The sequence below is a fragment of the Anas acuta genome, chromosome 20 (assembly GCF_963932015.1).
Source record: "Anas acuta chromosome 20, bAnaAcu1.1, whole genome shotgun sequence".
Lineage (NCBI taxonomy): Eukaryota > Metazoa > Chordata > Aves > Anseriformes > Anatidae > Anas > Anas acuta.
The window spans coordinates 317,468-342,546 of NC_088998.1; the positions used below are offsets into that span (position 1 = coordinate 317,468).

The 25,079-nt window shown below is 39.5% G+C and overlaps 1 protein-coding gene across 2 annotated transcripts; it reads right to left on the minus strand.

The window, feature by feature from the left end:
* Positions 1-1,796: 1,796 nt before the first annotated feature.
* On the minus strand, positions 1,797-24,919 carry MAN1B1 (mannosidase alpha class 1B member 1). Of its 2 annotated transcripts, none has more exons than XM_068656895.1 (13): positions 24,656-24,919; positions 22,532-22,640; positions 21,751-21,887; positions 21,045-21,202; positions 18,030-18,139; positions 15,813-15,998; positions 14,145-14,293; positions 13,303-13,491; positions 12,205-12,395; positions 10,930-11,050; positions 9,174-9,371; positions 8,742-8,873; positions 1,797-7,883 (listed from the first exon to the last, which is right to left on the minus strand). In XM_068656895.1, exons 1-13 carry the CDS (start codon positions 24,782-24,784, stop codon positions 7,680-7,682), a joined length of 2,013 nt encoding a protein of 670 aa, XP_068512996.1. In that variant the 5' UTR covers positions 24,785-24,919; the 3' UTR covers positions 1,797-7,679. The 2 variants fall into 2 exon arrangements, with proteins under 2 accessions (XP_068512996.1, XP_068512995.1); XM_068656894.1 differs by having other exon boundaries at positions 21,045-21,205.
* Between the last annotated feature and the right edge of the window lie 160 nt (positions 24,920-25,079).

The window sequence follows — 25,079 nt, forward strand, 5'->3', positions numbered from 1 at the left end:
TGATTTAGGCTGGAAAAGACCTAAGGTTAATTTCAACCTTTAACCTAGTACTAGTCGACCGCTAAACCATGCTACTAAGCTCTACATCTACACGTTTCTTAGATACCTCCAGGGACGGTGACTCAACTAACTTTACTGGGCAGCCTGTTCCAATGCTGCACAATCCTTTCAGTGAATAATTTTTTCCTAATATCCAACATAAACCTCCCCTGGTGCAACTTGAGGCTATTTCCTCTTGTCCTATCACTTGTTGCTTTGGAGAAGAGACCAACCCCCCCACCTCCACTGAGGTAGCTGTAGAGAGTGGTAAGGTCTCCCCTGAGCCTTCTTTTCTCCATGTTAAACAACCCCAGCTCCCTCAGCTGCTTCTCATAAGACTTGTTCTTTAGGCCCTTCACCAGCTTCATTGCCCTTCTTTGGACACGCTCCAGCACCTCAATGTCCTTCTTGTAGTGAGGGGCCCAAAACTGAACACAGTACTCAAGGTGTGGCCTCACCAGAGCCAAGTACAGAGGAAAAATCACTTCCCTAGTCCTGCTGGCCACACTACTTCTGCTACAAGCCAGGATGCTGTTGGACTTCTTGGCCATATGAGTACACGGCTGGCTCATATTTAACTGGCTATTAGCCAATACCCCCAGGTCCCTCTTCCCTCAGCCTGTAGCATTGCATGGGGTTGTTGTACCCACCAGGACCTGACACTTGGCCTAGTTGACCTTCACACAGTTGGCCTTGGCCCATCAGTCCAGCCTATCCAGATCCCTCTGCAGAGCCTTCCTGCCCTCAAGTAGGTCAACACTCACAGCCCAGTTTAGTGTCAATTGCAAACTTCCTGAGGGTGAACTCAAACCCCTCATCCAGATCATTGATAAAGATATTGAAGAGAACTGACTTCAATACGGAGCCATGGGAGATACCACTTGTGACGGCCTCCAACTGGATTTAACTCCACTCATCCCAACTCCTTGGGCCCAGGCATACAGCTGATTTTTAACCCAATGAAGCATATATCTGTCCAGCAAGCTTCTCAAAGAGAAGCCCTGGTTCTCCTGTAAATGCTGTGTGATGTCACTCAGTCTGCTCCATGAAGTTCCCCAGGTCAGACTGACAGGCCTATAGGCTGGAAGGAGGATCTGGGAAACTTTCTTATAGATGGGTGTCACATATGCTAGCTGACAGTTGACTGGGATATCCTGATAAACAGGACAGCTGACACATGATGGAAAGCTGACACATGAAAGACAAATGCTCAGTTACCCTCAGGTAGACCACATCTGGCTCCATAAACTTGTGCACATCTAAGTGGTCTAACCATTTCCTTGTGGATTATAAGGGCCTAGGAGCAGAAGAAAGCTCTCATCTATAAATTCAGGCAGCTGAGTACCCAGAGAACAAAAGGTCTTGCTGCTAAAGACCAAGCGCTCCAGTCTTTTCCCCATTTATTGTCACTATGTTTCCCCACAAAACCAAGAAATGATTGAGATTCTTCTCAGTCCTCCTTTTCTTGTTTATGTATTTATAAAACTTTTTTTTTTTCCTCTTTAACAGCAATAGCCAGTTTGACCTCAAATTAGGCTTTAGCCCTTCTAATTTTTTCCCTATGCAGCCTCATGACATCTTTGTATCATACATGCACGGGTTCTTAAGAGATTCCACTAGTGATCAGCTACACAAAGACTTGGTCAGCCTCATGCAGTGCTGTGGGTGCTTTTTTGTTTGTTTGTTTTGTACTGCTGTTACTCAGGAGCTGAGTACTAGTGACCAGGAAATGCACTTACACTTGAGACATCTTCAGGTCTTTTTAAAATAAATTACAAGTTTATTAAAGTGTATGACAATTTCATGGCTTGGTAGTATAAGCAAAGAAGATAAAAAAGAATAGTTTTGATCTTTCAAGGTAAACTCATCTTTGCACATTAACAAGTAGATTTTCCACCTACTAGAATTACTATATACCAATAAATATCAGCATAATTGCAAAAATATTACATCTTAGTTATCAGTTGGATGCCTCAGTTGATGAGGTGGTAGAGAAGTCTCACAGGACACCAAAGGCTTGCATTACTTACACAAAGTCATGGCATTGCTTTAACTTACATGACATTGCTCAAACACAAGACTTTTAAGTATTTGCACTGCCAGGTCCTCCCTGCCATCACAGTACATTGGTTCCCAGAGCTACAATATCAATCACTGATGTTATTTCACAATATTCAGGTGCTGATAAAAGGATTTGGTTTTGTTTGCATATGACTAACTTACCTCTTTCCTGTTCTTAAGCTCAGAAGGCCAAAGCTTCTGCCCCCTACTAAGTAATGCAGGGAAGAACAGGAACAGATGGAAGTCCATTTATCAAATTGTTCAGATATTTACAAATGAAGAACACCATTAGGAAGACACAAACTCCAGGCCCCAAATAAAGAGGCCTTAAGACTACTAATGGAACTATATCCTCAATAATGCTTTTTTTTTTTCCCTTCCCATTTGTGCTGTAGGAAAACCTGCATCCCCCTGCTAAGAGCCGTCAGCATCCCTTTTGCCCTTTTGCTCATTACTAGTCATGCTTTTTTTTTTTTTTTCCCTGAAACTATGGGTCATACAAATCTGCCTTAGTGAGCTACAACCTCGTATTCATCTTCCATGCACAGAGACACCCTCCCGTTCCCCAACTTTTCTGAACTGAGATTTGCTGTACCCTAGCAATTATTCATTAGTAGCACCACATAAAAAAGGCATAGTGGTGGATGTCTGTGCAAAGAGAGAGGATTGCATCTTGCTTCTATTACCTAAAGCATCGTTAGCTCCCAGCAAGCAGGCACCCTAAACCAAACCATCAGTATATTAAAGCAAACAAGTTCAGTGTACACCTTTTGGAAAGTAATCTGCAATTTACCACCTTTGGACACCAGCTTTTTTGGTGCCTTTGAGCGATCAGCTGCCCACGGCATCTTATGAGCTTCAAATTCTTTAATCATAGAATCATAGAATATCCTGAGTTGGAAGGGACCCTTAAGGATCATCAAGTCCAACTCTTGACACCGCACAGGTCTACCCAAAAGTTCAGACCACGTGACTAAGTGCACAGTCCAATCTCTTCTTAAATTCAGACAGGCACGGTGCAGTGACCACTTCCCTGGGGAGCCTGTTCCAGTTTGCAACCACCCTCTCTGTGAAGAACCTCTTCCTGATGTCAAGCCTAAATTTCCCACGCCTCAGCTTAACCCCGTTCCCGCGGGTCCTGTCACTGGTGTTAATGGAGAAAAGGTCTCCTGCCTCTCGACACCCCCTTATGAGGAAGTTGTAGACTTCCTCTTACAATGAACTATGGCTGATCCTTTATTTTCCTCTTGCAGATAGTACCTGCCCCAGAGGAATCCACATAGTGTGAAGGACATACATCAAGTGTTTGATTTATATGGATGGATGAATACTAAAATCTAAAGTACTTCCGCAAAGGGATAAACTAGATACACATGGGCTTCCATGCAGACTATAGATGAGCAGTACTAAAAATAATTACTAAAATAAGCTTCAAACTGTGGTTGAAGACCAAAGGTAGTACCACAAACATATATAACATTTTGAAGCCTTGGGCAAGGAAGGATGGGATATAAGAAAAAACTGGCGATGTGGTGCTCTGTGAACTGACAGGGAAAACCCACAGCAGCAGACACCATTCATAGACATTGTGGGACGGGTGCTTGTGGCTGAATTTCTGGGAACACAAAAGGAAAATGGAGTACAAGCAGACAGTACATGACCTGAAACACTGTCAATAAATGCTGGTTTAAGACCTGTATCAGTGATGTCATTGAGAAAAGGCTTATTTTATTTTATCACCACATAACAGCATAAGGAAGGTATGACCAAGTTGGGAACATTGCACAAAGCAGTAAGAACAGTGTCTCTGGCCCCAAGCCTTTAAGTCAGAGTTCGGAAACTGATCATGCAAATGAGCAGGTTTTCTGGGAAGCTGGCAAGCACAAAACATGAATATCCAAAGGCTTCATTTTTATTGGAAGCAGAGGCCTCCAGACTTTGACATTAAGTTCCAACAATACTTGCAGACAAATAAACAAAAACACGCACACAAAAAAATCCTTTCCAATCTGAAGTTGGGGAAAAAAAAAGTCTTAGAGCAGGAGAAATGCAAAGAACTCACAAAACTGTTTACATGTTAGTTGCAAAAAAAATGTCCTATCTGCATTCCTTATCACTGCACTATCACACAGGTATAGAATAGGAAAGCGAGCTGATTCTTTGTCTAGTATTTGGAGGAGTAAATACAGCTTTATTTGAGCTTGAAATTTAATGCTGAAAATCTTAAATGTTCACCATGGAAGGGCCCCTGTAAGCTTACACCACGGACCTTGCAAAACTCTCAGTTTCCCAGTCTGGCAGCAAGAATTCAGTTATCAAAAAGGTTGAACAAAGATTAGATGCTAAACGTGCTCTGCATCCATCTATTGATTTTTCTTTGAGCAAACAGATTAAATCCCAGAGTGGGAGGTTTCCAACCGCTACATTTGTGCAGTATTCTATGGGTGTGACCATACCCATTTGTTTCTCAGTGAAAGCATAAATGAACAGTAGAGCTGGGTACAACTGTTTTTGTTTGTTTGTTTGTTTTTTTGCTTTAGTTAAATTAGACAAGGCACTCAAGCTCTTGGAGAGAAACCAAGGCAGCTCTTTGTGCAAAACGACACAATCACTGGCTTGAAGAGATTACGTTTCCACAACATTTGACTTAAGTGTCAGAAGCACACTAGGATGCTGAAACACCAAAATGAATTACAGACCCCATACTTAAGGCTGTGGTTCAAAGAACCGCAAGAGTACACCCCCACATGCCCCTAGGAAAAAAAAAAAAAAGTACACAATTTCTGTTGGTTTTGGCAGGAAGGGAAAATATATAGTAGAAGTGAGATGGACAAAGCTCATAGTCTGATCTGACACAACATATTATATTAAGTAAAAATAAATAAGCAATTAAAATGACATTTGCAAAAGAACAGGAAGAAGCAGATGAGCTTTTGTCATATTATTCAGGTTTGTGCCATTTCACATATGATAAAGGAGTCAAACAAGCATTTGCTTTCTATACTAAACAGAGCTGAGCAATCTTAACTTCAGACATGAAGGATGTGTACAGTAAAGTCACACTTCACAAAGACAATTCAGTTTCTGAGGAAGAATTAAGTAGAGAAGAAATCAGTTGTACCAACAAGCTCAGCTAGAAGAAAAAAAATGTGTTTGGGAAAGTGCATGTTTATTCTTCTCTCCTTCCTTTTGCTCATTCTGCAATGTATTAGTATTACTCTCATGTTAAACATGACACAATAGGAAATTTTAACACAGACTCCCACAGTCTCATTTGTAGAGTCAACTACATTAAGATCAGCATAAGACTTCAACAACAGATTTTTGGTGAACACCTAGATACATTCCACATCTTCAGACTTCTCTTCATTCCCTCAACAGGGCTTGTCCTATAGGTGAAACACCACAGTTTGGAATTTTTACGATCCATGGCAAAATCAGCAATTATGGGATCAATACTAGCTGCAATTGAAGGCACGAGGCCCAAGCAACATAAGTTAGAACAAGAGGTTGTGTACTCACACTGAATTAATCTTCTTTTTTATTTTGTTTTATTTTATCTCATTTTAATCCTCCATTTTTTAGCCAAAGCTGAGATCCAAAGTAACACAAACCTGCTTCACAAACTAAAAGACTGAAGGTGTTTCCTTCTCCATTTCAACAGCAGTTTCCTTCTTCTCTGTTACATCAAAGAAAATCTTAGTATCAAATAGATTGTGCAAGCTAAGGCTACTGGATTACATTGCACACATGAGAAACTTACTTCCAAGGTTACTGATGGCTTTTGAACTGGAGGGACATTATAATTCTGCACAAAATTCTCTTGTCTAGAAAAATCACAGGGTCTTTTCGATGACAGGAAAAGGTGCAATTTATAAGATTCCTTCATCTCCGTAAGTCATCATTAGTAAATGGAATGATAAATATTCTTTAAAGGGACTTCAGTAGTGGTCCGTATAGTAAGTTCAGACTCAAGTAAACAGAATTAATCAGCATAAAACAAATACCTTACTTTAAAAGTCAACGGTTACAAATGCTGTAAAATACACATATGCCTAAGCCACTGGAAAATTAACCATTACAATCAGATTTAGACTAGTTCTGTTTTGCAACCCTAGATTTATAGGATACTGTATCTCACTTCCACTACCATACACCTGCATACTTCCCACTGCTCCCATTAACTAATTAAAAAGAGGAAAAGACATTTTGGTGAGAGCAACCTCTTTAAAATTACAAACAAATTTCTGTAATCTGTGAATATGGAACTGTGCAAGTAGATACAAAGCCAAAGGCAGAAAACTAAAGAAAGCTGGTTTCCGAGTTCATGGTTTAAAACCTATTTGCACATATAAAAACAAAAGATGCCAAGGCTCCTATAAGATTCTATACAAAGCAAACCTGAGTCTGCTTTCTTTTCAAAGAACTGAAAAATCTTCAGTGATTCTATTGCAACCACGAATTCTCATAATACATCTAGACTGTCTGCTTTTAATACTTCTGATGAAAACATGTCTGCCAAGGAACCCCTAACAACAATAAAAAAATGACAACTTCTCTACAGTCTAAACAATGACAAATAACCTGAATTTTGCTGTATAGTTGTAAGCATGTTGAGTCAACAAACACCTTAAAATGCAAGATGTGGACAGGAAGAGATGGAAGGAGGTTGACTTGGAATTATATCTAATGTGCTCACAAGCTTTCCCAGTGCCCAACCTCACAAAGCAGCTTTCAGTCAGAATACCTGAGGTCTAACTGATACAATTAATATATATAATGCATGTGTAGTTTCACTTGTTTCACATTGCCTCCTGCATTCCTGCAGATAAGTTTAAAAAAACTGCAAAATGTCTACAAAATTATACACCACTTTGAGCCAAATCAGCAGCAAATTCTGTTCCATCATTCATTTCAACCACAGCTTGAACAGATTGTTCAAAGTGCTCTATAAAACTAAGACACTGTACAACAGTTGCTCTGCTGCCACTTCCTTCTCATGTGATGCAGCACAGATTGGTAGTTTGGAATGAGATCAAGAGTATCAGTAACAATACTGACAGCTTTAACTTCTACCTGGGAAATTATGGTTCATCGTTTATTCTACTTAACATCTGAAACACCATATACTCTTATGAAGGAATGGCGCCATAACCACGTGTTTCAGTACATCCAGAACAAACCTGAAGGCTTATTCCTTCTCTCCAGAGACATCCCTGTGCTTTAAGACATCTTGCTGCATTCCTGATATTTAATTAGCATTTATTAAGACTGACATAAGTGAGTTCTGGTTCACCAGAGCCCCGTGAACATCATGGTCCATACTATAATTATTCTCTAAGCCTCATAATCATCAGTACCAGGAAAAGCAGCTTAATATTGCACAGATTGTCCATCACAGAACCAAAGCACAGGGATTAGATATAAGACTGACATGACTTCTCCAAACCAGAGATGCTTTCTCAAAGGTTTTGTTCAAGCCTAAAAAAGGTGCAATACAGCATCTCTCCTCAAACCCTGAAATTTAAAGTGACTTGAAGATAAAAACAACACCACTGGAATGTCTACTGACACCCTATCTATGCCGGCACCCAGATTGGGAGTGGATGAGCTTCTGTGTTAAATACAAATTTGTCAAGGTTGATTAAGTCTACGTCATCTGAAAACAGCAGAAACATGTACTTGAGTGTTTCCCCAAGGAAGAAGCTCTCCATTTTATCTCGTGGCTCTGGATTACTGGGATTCTGAACGTTGTTAATGGAAGTATAACCACCTGTAGGAACCTGTGCAAAAAGAAAAAAAAGCAGAAACTTTGTATATTTCTATAACCTAAAATATTTTATTTTAACCTTGACATGCACCTCCTCCTGAAGAAAATTGCTAATATCTATTAGTACTTGCTTTTCATTTGCACATAAAAATTCAGTTATGAAAAAAATCTCAGTGCAATTCAAAACAAACTGCTAGAATAAAATGAAGCAAAATGTTCATTTATGCTTAATTTGAAGAAGTATCACAAAGAGCATACCAACGAAGTTTCTGGACAAATGCACAGGAACTAAATAGTGTAATGTTTGCATTACAGGTGGTCAGAGTACCATACCTATCCTGTTAAGAACAGATCATTGAAATTTAATGACCATTGGCATCTAGACCACACTTTTACAGCATATCAAAGCAGCATCTCCATGAGCACTGCTGTAAGAATAAATAAAAAAAGCCCTTTATTAAAGCATTATTGCACTTCCACAGCAATTTTTGTCTGGCCACTTTAATCAAAGTATTGTTTCAACCCATCCAGGTACTTCTCGGTTTCTGAATTCTAAAGATCACAGTATAGATCCTAATAGCTTCCAAGATAGCATACAAGTACTTTGGTAGTCTACATAGACCTTCTTCATTTTACTTTTAATCAATGTAATATAAGTAATCTTGCTGAATATACTAAGTATCTGGTGCATCTCAGACTGTAAGGCACTGCATGAACCGACAGGCACTGCATGAACCGACATTTTACTGTGTTCTAATGAGTATCCTTGCAGTTTTTTGATGGCTTCTGAGAAACAAAGTTTCAGAAGTTCTCATCAGAGGGAGAGTGAATAAAGTCCTGAAAGAACCAGGTCGTTATCAGCTGACCTTACCCGTGTGTATTTATTGAAGTTCTGCAAGATTTCCCAGCCCCAGTCTTGGTATTTCTTATCTCCGGTGAATCTGTACATATAAAAAAGGCTTTCCACAGTTTCTGGCCGCAGTAAGTTATGCCTGTCTGCAGGCTGCAAGAGAAAAATAAAAAAGCAAATAATTCAGACTAATACATATGCAGAGAGAAAAATAGCAATTCCTATTTACATCTACCCTAAAAAGGTTACTATGTATAATTCAGCTTCTATAATAAATACATTGCAGGGTTAATTATATCCAAGGACTAGGGTACACCTGGAAAACAATGCAGCGCAGAACAAGCTGCTTCACAAGAACAGAGTACATCACCAATGTCCAGACAGGAGCTTTAACAGCATACTAGAGATACAGAAGAGACATCAAAGTACTGTTGAGGCCTGCTAACTGTTCACCTTGATTTCCACATCTTTGTGGCCCTTTTGTGCATGAAGATTGAAGTGCACAATCTCTGGACTCAGGCCTGTCTCTACTTGCTCATACATTTGGTAACACGTTTCTATCAGGGCTTCGGCCAGTTTCATATGATCAGCAGTCAATCCATTGTGAGCTCCCAGTGCCAAAGTACCAGGCAAAAAACAAACCAAGTGATCCTGTAAGACAAGACAACTGTTGCTAAGAAAAAAGTTACAAAAATCAAGTGAAGCAGGATTAATATTACACACACAGACACATTTGTGTTCAAATTGTTTGTGTTTTGTTTTCTTGACATTTCAGGTACAAAGTACTTGAAGGTAAAATTTAACTATCTAGTGTAATGCAACACAAAACAGAATGCATTATTACAGTAACGTCACAAATTTGAAAAGACCACGTGTTTTTATGTCAGGTATCTGAAAGAAGGGTGGCAGGTCTGGGCAAATTAGGGGGAAGAGGGTGTTCTGTTTTACCAGAACTGTACATTTAATACCAACTGGGGGAGGGGGAATTTATCATCTGAAGGTTTCTCAATAAAGACAACTAAATAAGGGACAAACTGATCATCTGAGCTTAAAATTAAACTTCTAATAGAACACAAGCACTGCTATAAAGTTCATTAGAAAAATACTTTGAGACAGCATTTAAAAGAGATCCTAGTGGATTTTGAAAGCTTAGTACTTCACAAAAATAACAGCTAACAAACTATGACGTCCATCAAAACAGCAAGTTAAAGGAAAGTGATACTGCCTAAAAATACTATTATTTAAAATATTTACATAATGATTTAAATAATTATTAAGTAATTATGTTTTAAATTGTATTTTTACAGAATAGTATTTAAAATAAACATGTAACATATGAAATGAACTTCCCAAGTGCCAGTATTTTAAAATGAAACCTGAAGTAGGACCACAGAGAAAGATGAGTAAGCCACAGAAAACAAAGCTTAGGGGAAGGGGGATAGGGCAGCTGAAGCAGATTTTCATTACTCTGAAATAACCACCTTAGCATGCTGTAAGACAGACGACATTCACAGAGACAAAACCACTGTAGTTACATCCACTGTTACAAGTGGAAAACACTGACAATATATATTATCTATATTTCTGCCTGAAAGCTTGCCCCTTTCTTGCAACTTTATTTGGAGTAATAAAAAGCTTTTACCCCTAACTTCTACAGAGCATCAGAGATGTAAGAGTACCATTCTTCTAGAGCACAGGAAACTGCTGACTCACATTCCTACCACTACCTCTCCTAGACTTCCCCTCTTGCCTATAGCAAATTGAATGTCACAGATACTAAGCACTGCAAACAAAACATATTTGGCTCTTGTATTTCACAGAGGAGAGGCACCTGAGGATGACTTGTACGCAGAGTATTCTGTATTGGTTTTCCAACATGCAAAAGCAGCAGAGAAAGAACTACAGGGATATTTCTGTCATCTTCCAGAAGTGTCTCGCATGTCCAGAGAATACGTCTTGGCTCAGACGGCGATCACTACAGGTCAGATTTTCTCTGACAAGCTGCAGGCAACTCATGAGACGCATAACAGCTATCAAAGCGTTTTGTTTGTTTGTTTTTTATTGGTTTGTTCATTTTGTGGGGATGGGCAGAGGAGAAAGAGAACACAGCAGGCTTGCATTTGCCTGTACATATGTGGATATTTTTTGGTGGTAGTTGTTTTGCTGTTGTTTTCTTTAATTGTCATTTTAAATGCAGGTGTATTCTTACCATCTTGGCACTGAAATGGCCATGAGCAAGCTCTCCTACAAAGGTAAGCTTCTTGGGTTGTGATCTCTGAAGAAGATGCTTTTTCACACCTTCTATGGCTCTCATATAGTCTTCCAACAGTCTGTGAATTAAAACCATTCCAAGTTGGCTCACATACTCACATAAGTTTAACCACACCTGATATTGGACACTTATTAGTTACTGCTACCATGTAACCATACACGTTTGCTTTTCAAGTAACCCCTAAGTTTAAAGTATTAAGGTAAAAGATATCATGAACCCTGTTTCCAGACAACCACCACATTTCATTTCAGGAATCCTTAAGAGCACAGTAATTCATACCACAGTTAATCCAGGCTAGTACGGACATGTCTAGCTCAACCCCCTCCTCTAAATTAGATTCAATTATATCAGGTTACTTGGGGACTTTCCAATTAATTTCTGAGTATCTCTGAAGATGGAGAAACAACGAGCTTGCACAATCTGTTCTAATATTTCACTACCCTCTTTATGAAACTTTTTCACAATATTTAATTGCTTTTCTTACATGAAAGTACTCAAAACAAGGGAAATTCCATTTTGAGGCTCACAAAATGCTATCATTCATAGACCTAAAGACAATGGTTCTCAGTTTACAATGAGGTATGGCTTGGAAAAAGCCATGATGCAAACTTTCTTTGTAGATTTGCTCCAAAATGCCTCACCAGGGCATATGGTCTCTCTGTGTGCATTAAACCCTGTGGATTAAACCCTTGACATGAACAAGTCCAACATAATTAGCTTGTAAGGACAAAAACTGGTTAGATTTTTCTTTTTTGTCTTGTTTGGGAGGAATTCCTTTTCAATATTTCTAATTGTTCTACTCCTTACAAACATTCTCTTCACTTATCCAGAGCAGGTAGGAGAAACACGAGACATAAAGCAACACTTATGCAAGCTTCAGTATTTCCTTCTTTCTATGAGGTTACACCATGAAGATCAAATCTGCCACCTCAACCAACCATTTAATAGGATTTGTCTCCAGTCTCTAGTGCTCCTCTTATCTGATGTGCTAACAAAGAAAAATTTTCTGAGGAGAAGTTTTTAGTTTAGGCCTAATTCTCATGCTGCTTTTACATCAATTTACCATAGGTCCTCTTGGCTCGCTTTTAAAAACAGGTATTTTTAGCTGACTGTTGCACATACAGATTATTTTTCTTTAGGCAGTCATATACAGCAGAAATTTTTACAGCTTGTACCATTTTCACACCAATATGAGAAGTGGAAAGAACTTACTCATTTTCTTTTTTCCCACCCTGAATCCATTGCTTGAGCAAATACTCATAGTAGCTGTCAGCTCTGGCTCCCAGAGTATAGACACCCAAATGAGTGAACTGCCCGCTATTGGTGTTTATGAACATAGGCACCAGTCCATCATTTTTCCCTGAGAGCGTGTGAACATGTTTCATCACCTCATCTACAGCTTTCTGGAAGAAAGAAAATAAAAACCAAATTCCACGTACGAGACTGTAGTTAGTAGCTTCAGGCTGAAAACAAATCTTTATTCTTCTTCAAACTAGTATCAGGGACATCAAGTTCCATTCATGCAATATACTAAATACAGGATTTCAAACTTTCTGACTTTCATAACCTCATGTTATGGGCAAATATGATTACCTTGCAATAATCATAACTATCTCCTTCCCAAATACAGGGCGATAGTCAGCTATATTCCCAAGTGCTATAAGCCCATTCAAAAACCAGTACTGCAAAAAAACAATACTGGGGCATGAGACTACAATCTGACTTAGTCATATTTGCACAGTAGAAGTGCAGCTAAAATAACAACTACGTGAACCCGCTATAGCTAAAAATTCTTTAAAACAACAGAATTAGGTTACCAAATAAAAAGAAGAGTGGAAATTATTATTTTAGTTTCAATTAACTTTTTTTTTTTTTATACTGTGACTCAGAATCTAATTTAATAATTCTAATTCCTTGGAGGGCAACAACAGGGTTTTGTTCTTTGCACTTACATAATGGCACCAAGAAACGACACACAGAATTCTAAATATTAAGCAAGGCACAGCTTCACAGACCTTGTTTAGCTTAGTATATTTTTTCAAACTTAATAATGTGGTGTTAAACAAAAACATCAATACTAAGAACTGTGTGTTTTTTTTGTTTTGTTTTATAAAAAATGAAAACTGAAGATTATTCATCTCCACTACTACCTTCTGATATTTAAGAAAATAAGTCAAATGATTTATTTTTCTTATTCTTCCTTCATCTAGAGTTTCAAAACTCGTTTAATATCACCGAGAGACTACAGAGTCAGATGTGGTATCGTATATAGGCAGCAAAAAGGAACAACATCAACAGGTTCTTCCATACCTGGAATTTCTCATCTCCAGTCAGACGAGAAAGCTCCCTAAACTCCAGCTGAATACTGGTCACCTCTGCCACAGTGCTGTCAGATGTCCAGCGAGGTGGATGTGCAGTGCCCCGGCCAATGTTGACATCAGAATAGGGTATCTTGGAGGGGGTCTTGAATGCTGGCATAAGCCTATTCCCAATGTCTTTCTAAAGAAAAGCCAAGAGCACAGGACACACGCAAAATAAAAACAGGACACAAAAATATATACAGACACCCAACCCTTTATATTTTCTTTCAGCAACCAGACAGAGAACAGTACCTTAGTTTTAGATTCTGAAAGAAAGCAAAGAATTAAAAATGGTCATGGATTTACTCCTAACAACAACTACAGAGTTTCTACCTTGTTCCTAGTACTGTATGCCTCATTTGAGTCTGCAGTCCCTATACAACGTGATTTAATCCTGAAGTAAATGACTGAGATGCTGATTTAAGGAGGTGGTTGAAGCTGTTAAGATGCCTATACAGAAAAGGCAACAAAATACAACTATTACTCTTTTCCAGTCATTTACCCTTTTTTTTTTTTTTCCCCATAAACTTTCTTATTATGGTCAGCTCTTTATTAACAGAGGAACAGGCACATCTGTAAGCATACTTGACAAAACACATTAGGGCTCTGAGGTGATCCAGGGTGAAAATAGAAGTGAAGGCTCAAAAGACTAATAGTAAATCCCTCTCCCACCATTTTAAATATGAAACAGTTGCAAAATGGCAACATTCAACTTTGTGATGAATCCTCCCTCAACTTTGTCCAATATGAGGTATACAGTCCAGTTTCATTACTAAGACTCTAATCACTCACAGCTTTTTCCAGGAAGAGGCTATCTCCAGAGAGATGGTAGGTGCTCAGCAAGCCACCAAGAATACGAATTGTGCTCTCAAAGAGGTTCACATCCACATTTTTATCAAAGACTAAGTCGTTTGCTACCCATATTCTTGCTTCTTCAAACTCTGAAAGGTAAAAAGTGTAGTTCACTTATGGATTTCTGGCATGTTCCAAAAACTGTACTAGAGAAATCAGCATTCCATATACCCATGACAATTACTTATGTATCTGTCTACCAAGATCATAATTTTTGGTTGAAAACTGTAGCAAAGAGAACACAATAGGTGAAAATTGATTTTTTTTTTGGGGGGGGGATTCAGTTCTTGAATGTCTTGTATTTGGGGTAAATAGTCTTCTCAGTCTACTCAAGAAGAACCACAGAAAAATCTGCGCTGTCTGTTGTTACCATTATCTAGTAGTAAAATAATAAAAAAAAAAAAGTCAGGTACTCTTTTTCACAGAAGCATTAGCATTTATCAGCTTATAAGAAAAATCAGCAACCTCAAACATAACTTTCATTTAGACTGCACTTTATTCAAAAGAAATCCCAAGAGCTTTCTAAGGCAATCACCAAAGAATTGCTATAAAATATAAAGTAGTCTTCAACAAGAATCCATTTCAACACATCTGAACTACTAATATTTTAAAAGCTCTGTGCAGTTTACAATTTTTTTTTTTTTTAATGGAAAAAGCAGCACACTGTCAACTTGACAAAATTTCAAGACAACCTGCTCAAGTCTAGAGCTGCAGACACAAGATACGGAGTTTTTGTTTGATTTAGTATTTTATACAAACCTCAAACTTAGAAAAGAGAGAACCAAAGGTTTCACTGTTCTTTGTATCCTTTCTAGCAACTCTGTTCTTCCTATCTTGACACTAAGAATGGCATAATTTGTAAAAGTTTACAAAGGAAGCTATCTAACAGTGTTCAATTCATAAAGTTCCAGAAAAAAAAAAAAAAAAAGAAAATCTAGAGAACAACAAAAACACTCTTACACACTTAAATACTGATTAAGCAAGTTTTCTTCAACAGAACTGCAGATTTTTGACTTAGTATTTAAAATCTATTTGAATCTGTTTGAAAGTCTTCTAAAAACAAAGTCACTTTCAGAATATATGAAAAACATACAGACAGTAGAGAAGTTCACAAAGGTGGTATTGAATACTCCCCTCCTCTATCCACTGATTCCTTACATAAGCTTCTGAAATCCAGCTATGAAATATTGATATTAGGTATGATAAAACACAAACTAGATCTCCGGCCAACTACATGAGGCCGATGGATAGAAAGCCCGCCGTGGCTGTATAATGGCACAAAGATGTCACTAGTATTTTAGTACAGAAACCAAATCAAGTGGCTTATTAATCCATTCCTCAGTTTCTAGCACATATATCCAGTTATACCTAATAGTGTAATATTATTTTCTGGCTCAAAATTCTAATCCAAGAGCAATGGTCTCTTTTCAAACTTTTTTTTAATATTTATTTTTAGACGTTGTGCATGTGCACACACACCCTCACAGGAAAACTAAACTTATCAGCCACATGTAATAAATGTTCCCTTAAAGAATGCTGCCCATATTGCCTGAATAGAAAATAAGCAATTTCAAGGTAAAAAAAAAAAATGGAGAAAAAATAAATTACCTTCTTTTAAGCCTAGAATCCACATAGTATCCAAGGCATCAATTAAGGTAAGCCCAAGTCCAAACCACTCACTGTAAGACTTGGACAAAGGCTTCAGTTCATCATGGCCCCAAGCAAAATCCTTGTATCCTTTCCATGCATGGCGGAATGCTTCTATCACAGCCATCTGACGTTCATTTATGGGCACTGAAAAAGGAAGACAGCACCTTGCTCAAGACTTCTGCAGGGAACTACCAAACTCCATATACTGCATATACATGCATCCCTATACTGAACACCATTTTGCTGAATCCTACCCAGAATAAAGTTTCTTCTAAAACTACTTAAATTATGTAAGTAGAAAAAACTCAGGTTATTCTTTTCAGCACAGTCTTTCCTCTGTGGAATAACCAGTCAGTGTCTCTGGTCAGCAATTTACTCATGGAAACAAAGATCACTCCCTCACAATGTCATTTCACCAAATACGTTAAAATGTTCACACACAGAGCTGTGAGATGAGTATCACTAAAGCTCACACACACAGAGCTGTGAGATGAGTATCACTAAAGCTCAAAGACCTGAAAGTCAGGAAATACCAGAATTAAGACTTTAAATCAACTGTAATTCAGCTGCTGTGTATGTATGCTTACTAGGTACAGACCTCAGCTTTTTACCACATAACATTTTTCTTTATCTTCCCTATCTTATTTGTTCCCTTTAGCTAAATTTAAAGTTAGTTCTACAAAATAGTTTTTCTAGAACTTTTCATTCTAGAACTCTTCTGTTTTAGAAGGAAGAAAATTGTCATTTCTGACTTACGCAAATCCATGTCCTTTTCTATGGTTCAACTGAAGGTTTTGCTTACAATTTGCCACAAAAAAAATGAACTCATGGTACATATCCAACAAGAAAATTTTAAAGCCCATTAATTAATATTTTGGAGACCTATACACAAACAGAATTCTACAGGGGGAATATCAAGCAGTAAAACTAACCCCGTTTATACTTAGCTAGCACAAGCCAAGTACATCACATTGTATTATGCCACATTTATCATATTGGAACTTCCTTACATGAAACCACAAAGCATAACAACAGGTTCTTTACTCCACAAGGAGTCCAACAACTACAAAAACAAATTTCTACTGCTTCCTGATGAGCCTTAAAAAAGAGTCCAACTTAAATTAGGGAGGAAGTCACTTTCCTTGGATTTGCAGAACAAAAGAAAACACTGCCGAAAAAGGAAACTCACTTTGAAGCCCTCTCTCTTCAAACGTCCGTTTTCTGGAGAACAGACAGGAATGTCTGGCTCTTCCCATAGAATAGATTACAAAAAATTGACACTAAAATTTATTTTCAATACCATTTTAACGGATTAAGGAAAGCAAGGCTGGGCAAGAAGATCTGAATGGAATGTGTGCCCTCTTTAAACAAAGGGAAAAAATATATCGTGCAAATATTTCAGTACATTCTTCTGATTTTTCTTGTATGGCCGAGACAAAATCAATGTGGGAGAGCAGCACCCGAGATTCAAAAGATAAGGGGTGAAACTGAGGACATCCTCACAGTGTCACAATGTGACAAGATTATCTCCTGGTAAAGGAACAGAGAAGTCCATAATCAGAAGCCTCTCTAGCTTAGAAAGAACTTGCTTCAGGCTTTCAGAGGATATAATGCTATTGCAAAAATATAGAGTCTGAAGGAATAGGCACATAAGATTGCTTATAAGTAAATGAGCCCTTGGTAGTTATGGTTCCAATAACGTACAGAAGAAAACATGCCTCTTAGGTGCTACATAGAACACATTTTAGAATACATTTTCCAGAAGGACACGTGCATTTTATAACAGGACAGAGGTAGCACTGAGCTACCAGGAATAGTATGTATAACACACATTCTGCAACCTACTCACATTGAATCTGACCATTAAAGATAGTCACAGCAAACTGTTTCCTACCATGGCACTGGACACATTAATTAAGTTATACACATGCATCAGAGTATTGTTTATTCAATACTGAAAACTGAGGCTGCAGATCAAACAAAATTTTGAAGACTAACAAGCATGTACATTGTCATGGTGAAATAAGCAAACTGAAAGGTTTGGATGTCCTAGGTAAATCATCTTTCCTACGCATTTTTTGTTCTTATTCCTTTCTCCTGTCAGAATTTTGTTTCCTTCATTTAAAGGAAATAAACATGTGCTGGGAGTGAACAGAAATTAGTTGTGCTATTTACCTGGTTCCTTCTGGCCTTCGGCTTCCAAAGATGAAGGTTTTTCTGATTCCTTTATTTTACTAGATGGAGGCTCAGTGCTTTGGTCGGGTTCTATCACTGCTCCTCTCCAGCTGCAAACACAGAGGATTGAAATTAATACTTAATTTGATCACAGTAAGTTCTGCAACTGAATGAGACTTATTTCCGATTTTTCACTATATTTTGATAAAATGATTGATTTTGTATCAAGGGTCAAAATAACCATGTTGTCCACTAGATAATTGTTTTGTTCAAAGGAAAGGTATTTGTGCCAGAGAATTTTTTCTCAATTAAGATATGCATCTTAGAACAGGCTCCTGGAATTTCATTAAGTATCTTGACAACAGAATTTAATAAAGAACTTTTTAAAAAGTACTAAGATATCTGAGATTGCTACATTGAAGCATTTTGTTACTTACTGGTTCTGAAATAGTCACAGAAGTCACTAACACTAAATCAGTACCACACAAATGATGATCAGTAAGAACTCATGAATAAACACAGTGGACTAGCTATTTAAAATTGCTTTAATTCCAAGAGATTTCCCAAGCATCCACAACCAACACAGAAGCATAAATCAATCAAAAGAGGTTTTCATTATCGTTACAAATTTCCTGAAGGTAAAGTCTTTCAGAATGAGCTTCACATCAAGCCAGGTTCATATCAACATCAATTGATCTATCTCAACCATGCTGTTTACTGTGTAGATATGTTAACTTTGAGGTCTCTGTGTATCTTGAGTTCATGATATTACATGGGCAGACAGCGATAGGGCAAGGATAAACGAGGGGAGATTTAGATTAGATGTGAGGAGGAAATTCTTTACTTGGAGGGTGGTAAGGCACTGGAACAGGTGGCCCAGAGAAGTTGTGAATGCCCTGCCCCTGGAAGCATTCAAGGCCAGGTTGGAGGGACTTTAGAAAAGCTGGCCAACTGGCTGTACCTGGCAAGGGCTTGGTAGTAGGGGGGCTGCTGGGGCGGCCTCTGTGAGGAGAGGCCAGCAGCTGCCCCATGTCAGATCAGAGCCAGCTCCAGAAGGAATCTGCTGCTGGCTAGTGCTGAGACAATGTGAGACACTGGTTGCACCTCTAGGAGAGCAGATATAAGAAATGGGGAGGAAAAAAAACAAAAACACAACACTGTGCAAGAGCAGCCGGCAGAGAGGAGTGAGAGAAAGCCCTGCAGACACCATGGGCAGTGCAGAAGGAGGGCAGGAGATGCTCCAGGCAACAGAGCAAAAGTTCCCCGGTGGCCCATGGAGAGGCCCCTGAATCCACCTGCCATGGATGGCAGTTGGATCTGGGGAGAGCTGCTGCCAGGTGACCCACATTGGAGCAGTTGGCTCCTGACAGATGGACTCTGTGGTACAGACCCACATTGCTGTGGGAAGCCCACACAGGATCAGTTTGGGAAGGAAGGCATCCCATGGGAGGGACCCCACATTGGAGCAGGGGCAAAGAATGATCATGAAGGCGCAGCAGAGAAGAGGCATTAGGGACTGACTGCAGCCCCTGTTCCCCTGTGCCACTCGGGGGGGAAGAACATAGAAGAGGGTGGATGAGGGAAAGGTGGTTATAGTTTGGTTTTAGTTTCTCACTGTTCTAGTCTGCTAGAGATAAATTACATTAATCTCCCTATACTTAGTACGTTTGACCCGTGCCAATAATTGCTGAGTGATCTCCCTGTCCTTATGTCAACTCTTGAGCCCTTTCCATTGCATTTTCTCCCGTTTTCCTTTGAGAAGGGCAATTGAAAATGCATCCGTGGTGCAGTTCAGCTGTCCACCTGGTCTGGTGAGAGGTGTCCCTGCCCATGGAGGGGACTTGGAATTAGTGATCTCTAGGGTCCTTTCCAACACAAACCATTCTATGATGACTCTCCTTACAGAACTGAGCTTATTACGACCTTTAAAAAGTTTATTGTTTACAGTCACTGTACTTTCTGACTCTTCAATCATTTCATTTCTTACTTTCATTCTTTAAATTTCTCTCAAGTCTGAGTGATTTCATCACTCACATTTTCCTGTTACTACTGGTTTAATCCTACAATGGCATTAGTGGAAACACAGGAATAAAACAGTTTAAGTCATTCTGAGAGATTTTGGATAATATCAACAGCCGAAATACTGATGCTATGATCAGCTGAGTTGTGCCAGTGTTGAAAAGGACACAAACACGGGAGGAGGGGGGTGGCGTGCAGAGGGGAGGGAATGTAGTGTTCCCATATCTTAAGCACCTCTGCTGAACTTCTAGTAGTCTTTTCATTTTCAAAGTTATATTTCTTCAACTATTCCCAAACCAAAAGATTTTAGTCAGTGCTATCTAGGATAATAACCTAATAAATTATATTTACAGGAGCATAAATCCTCTAGTAAAGACATTTTTGCATCTGCATAAGGGTTCTTTGAACTGTATGATTGATGTTTTATAAGAAAGGATTAAACATATTTTACATAGTTATATGCTATATACATGTCTACAGCTTCTGCCAGTTCAACTTGGGCTTAACTTTGTTTACTGGCATTATATCCCTAATCAACACCATGACACTGGTACAATTTTCCTTATCTAGCCCAGAACAAAGATGCTTGTGACTGTATTATTATATTGATACCGTCACACTAACATTTACTACAAAACAAATGGAAGAAATTCACAGATACTGATAATTCTCCAGTGCATTAACTGTCTAAATACATTAGAAATGCACTACAGTCTAGCAGGGCACCAAACCTTCTGCAATTCTTAGAAGCAAATAGTAAAAACAAAAGCTGGACATTCACCCAAATTAAACAAATCAATCCAACAATATCTATCGCTGTCAGACCAAACTTAAGAACAAACATAGGTAAAGATAGAAATCAACCTCAGACATAGACAACAAAAAGCCCTTGCAATTTTCACTCCAACATCCAATGGATCCTTAGAGAAGGGGCAGGGGGGAGGTGTGAGAGAAGAAAAAAAAAAAGGAGTTATAATTTGCTGGAAACACTTCTACCTGATAACAGATTTCTCTGTTTTCTCTTCTTTATCAGCCTGGACCAGCTCTTCTACAATCTTGCTGGTTGCATGTCGCGTCTTCAGCCTCACATCCCTCCGCGGTGGTTTGATCTGAAGATTGGAAGGACTACGCCGAATGTGAGGCAATTTCGGCTGCTTCTGAAGAAATAAAGAATGCTCAGTACATTGTACAGATGGTAAAATTTAAACCATAAATCAAAATTATTAATTTTGATATAATGCCAACAGGCAAATTCTGATTTGACTGGAAGGTATGCTGAAGACACCATCTTTTTATTGGTGCTGGATTATTATTATTATTGTTATTATTATTATTATTATTATTATTATTATTATTATTATTATTATTATTATTATTATTATTATTTATTATTAATTTGTTAATTTAAAAGTTTTGGTTAAATTATCCAAATTTTAAGTTGTAGGGTTTTGTTCTGTTTTTTTTTGTTTGTTTGTTTGTTTTTTAGCTGATGAAGAAAAAGTACACTGAACACTTAAAGTTAAAGCCAGGTAATATCTTACCATGTCCAAAGCCCTTCCTGAGATGACAGCATTCCACCCACAGCAGGTTTTTGTTGTAAGTTATAACACCTTTTTCCACAAAATTTATTGGAACTAATCATTATTTGCATCTTCCACAAACTCTTTGGCACATTTACAAAACTCATTTCTTCTCATAATACCTGAGGTGAAAGTTCTGGGTAGTCCCCAGCGTTGGCATCTGCTTTCTGTGGCGCTGGCAGAACAGCTGGATTCACCAGCTTTAATCCAGGTATTTCTGGTTCTGTTCTCTGCTCATCCAATGATTTGTTTGTTAAACCTAAACATACAAAGCTGTTGCTCAGCACAGAGAATGAACATGTCCAGCTAGAAATTTGTAAGTCTGCTGCATTCACACACTAGATGCACCCCCAAAAAGCGTTTCCATTCATCACTGATAAACCTGCACTAATTGTTGGATACCAAGTGTTATTTGGTATTAACCAACTCCTTAATATCAAAGGAGGCTGATGAAAGGCACATACTTTTTTAATTGCTATTATTTTAGCTTCACAACACAGGCAGCAGGATCAAATCAATGGTAAACATGTAAATGGTAAATGTATTGTAGAAAACCTTAGAACTTCAAATCTTATGGACAATCAAAACCAAAAGAGTATCACCTTATCCTACTGCTTAGGTTTGTGTTACTAACAGCCTCTATGTTTTTTCATAACAGATATGTAGATATCTCTAAACCTTGACAAACTAAACCAAAACATTGCTCCAGTCAAGATAACAAAGAGATACAAAAAGTACTTCAGACTAAACATATCCATTGAAACATGTCGCATAAAATCGTTTAACAATTGTGCTTTAAGAGATGCAGTAAGTCAGTCAATAAAAAATGAGTTATAAAAACTACAACAATCTCTTAAAGATAACACCACATGCAGGTAATTTAGAGCCATACAATACACATACTTTTCCATGGTTCCCCCATGCTGGTAAATGAAATGACTCCACAGACTGCCAAGAAGGCAAACAGGAAGAGAATTATACTCCGCTGCAGTCGAGACAGCTGCTTCCATTTCTTTGAGAGAGAAAGGAAGAATATTTAGCACAACATTAAGAGCCCATTCCACTAAAAAAAAAAAAAAAAAAAAAAAAAAAAAAAAAAAAAAATCAGCTCATTCAGAGCAAGTAATGCAAAACTGACTGTTTAATTTTACCCTGTTTCCAACTGCAAAAATGATGACAGAGAAAAAAAGAAATATAACATGCTAGCATATGGCACAGCAGGCTCAGAGAAATATTAGAGCCACTTGCTGCAAGAACCCTGAAGAATGCCATATGTTGAGAATCCCAGAGAGCATCATCTGCAGCACAGTGACTTTCATCACAGCCTTGGCTGGCTGACCTGTGCATCTGCCCAGATGTCACTTTGGAAACAAGCCAAAAGTCTCTTCCCTTCTTGCTGGAGAGCTACTACAAAACAGATAGCCAAAATAAGAAACAGGGAAAAAAAAGTGGCAGGAAAACTAAAACACTACTGCAGCAAAGAAGAAAGGCTTAAAATAAGCTAAGGACCAGTCGCTGACAGGAAAGTGAGGCATACTGCCCCTAGAAAAATCATCTGTAGAACTGTCATGTAGAACGGGGTCTGTCACCAGGAAAAAAAGTAACCAAACTATAGCAACATATAAAAAAGTAAACAACAGTTTAATAAGCAAAACAAAAACACATTTTCAAGATTAGTTTTAGGCAAAAACGTGTTTATAAAATTGAAGTACTTACAACAAAATTACTAAATCAGACCTGAAATGACATGTTAGTCTAACAGAGAAGTTTTCCCCATTTAGAGAGAGCAGTTAAACATCAATTGTTAAATTACCATTCTGTTGCTTTTAAAACAGTCATAGCAAAATGCACTAAAGCAGGAATTTGCTTCTAATTACTGGCTTTGGCACACAGAGAGGGAGCTTCATTGCTGATGCCATGCTTGGGAACACCCTACAGCTTCCTACGAACTTCTCTACACCCCACAGTACTTCCTGGAGTTCTCATCCTCTTAGTAAGCCAGAGGCTGCAAATATTTCAAGGAAGAAAATGTCAAAGCATTCACATTGCCAAGCTCCAAGATAGACGTTTCCTGTTTCTCTACTGTTGACAGTACAGTAACCCTGTGCATCCTTCTATAAGCATGCTGCAACATGCTGGTCCTGCTCCTTCACCTTCATCTCTACCTGCACTGTCAACCACATCACAGTCATCCAATTGCAAAAGGATTCTTGAAATCCAGCAGCCCTTTATGTCCTCAGGACAGGATGAGAAAAGAGGCACTGACTGTGTGTTCTTGGGGTGGACAGGAGTGAGGCACAAGAATACATGAGGGCATTCAGCATTTTCCTTTTTCTTGCTGGCAAAGAAAATAGATAAAAGGAAAGATGAAATATCTTGTGCTCTGTCCCTGCATTTCCTTAACCGTAAATAAGAGAAGACCTGTAGTCCTGTGTCCCTAAACAAGTTCTTCATAAGCTTCCTCCAACAATCTGTAGAGTCTTCTAAATTTGGCTTAACTTCACTCCCTATCTGCAACCACAGTCACCTCATCCCACTGCCTCACATTTTCCCAGGTTACCTCTCCAGCAGAAGACGCTCACCCCTACTAAATCTGCCTGCCCACTCCCTGTCCCAGTCAGACAATAAGGTCACTTCCACACAGCTCTGCCAGGAATGTCTCTTCTCACACTCAGCCTTCCCACAAAAGCGGAACCGTTCAACTGAGAAGCTGCAACAGCGAACAGCGCTGACCCTTCGAGCCGTAAAACAGGGTGCAAAGGCACCCAAACCAAATCTCATCTCCCTCTTCCAATCCTGATTAGAGTCTGGGGGGAGGCGTCTCTGCCCGTGCCAGGGGTTGGAACTGGGTGGGCTCGGAGATCCCTCCCAACGCGAACCATCCTGCGACTCCGTGGTGCAGCCCAGCGCTCCCGATCCCGTCAGGGCACCCTCGCTGCCCGGACTTTCCGCGCAGGCAGAGGCCCGAGCCCCCCCAGCCGGGGGCACCCCGCGGGCAGAGCCCGCGTCCCGCCCGGCCGCCCTCACCCGCCAGCAGGAGCGCCGCCTCCAGGCCTTGCTGTTGTTGTAGCCTCCGACCCCCACCGCCTCCTCCGGGCTGAGGGTGACAGAGATGAAGTCCCGCCTGGGCGGCGAGGCGGCGACAGCCGAGTACATGGCCGCAGCCGCCTCAGGGGCCGCAGCCGCCTCAGGGGCCGCAGCCCAGCCGCCCGCCGCCCCGCGCGCGGCCCGCCATTACCCTGCAGCCTCCTCGCACCGAGAGGGGACAGAGCGGCCGCTTCCGGATGCCGCTCTAGGCCCACAGCACTTCCGGAGCTCTATGGCGGCCCTAGCAACAGCGCCGCCGTGCCCTAGCAACCGCGGCCCGGGCCGCCGGGCCCCGTCAGCGCCCCTGGGCGGGGCCAGGCCCTGCCGCCGCTGAGCGCCCCGCGGAGGGCGTCAGGAGCCGGCG

Coding starts and splice junctions, on each gene's coding strand:
- MAN1B1 (XM_068656894.1), bottom strand. CDS start 24,784: ATGTACTCGGCTGTCGCCGCCTCGCCGCCCAGGCGGGACTTCATCTCT. Junction 22,641..24,655: donor GGCGGCGCTCCTGCTGGCGG/GTGAGGGCGGCC, acceptor TCTCTCTCAAAG/AAATGGAAGCAGCTGTCTCG. Junction 18,140..21,044: donor ACAGAGAAATCTGTTATCAG/GTAGAAGTGTTT, acceptor CTGTGTTTGCAG/CTGGAGAGGAGCAGTGATAG.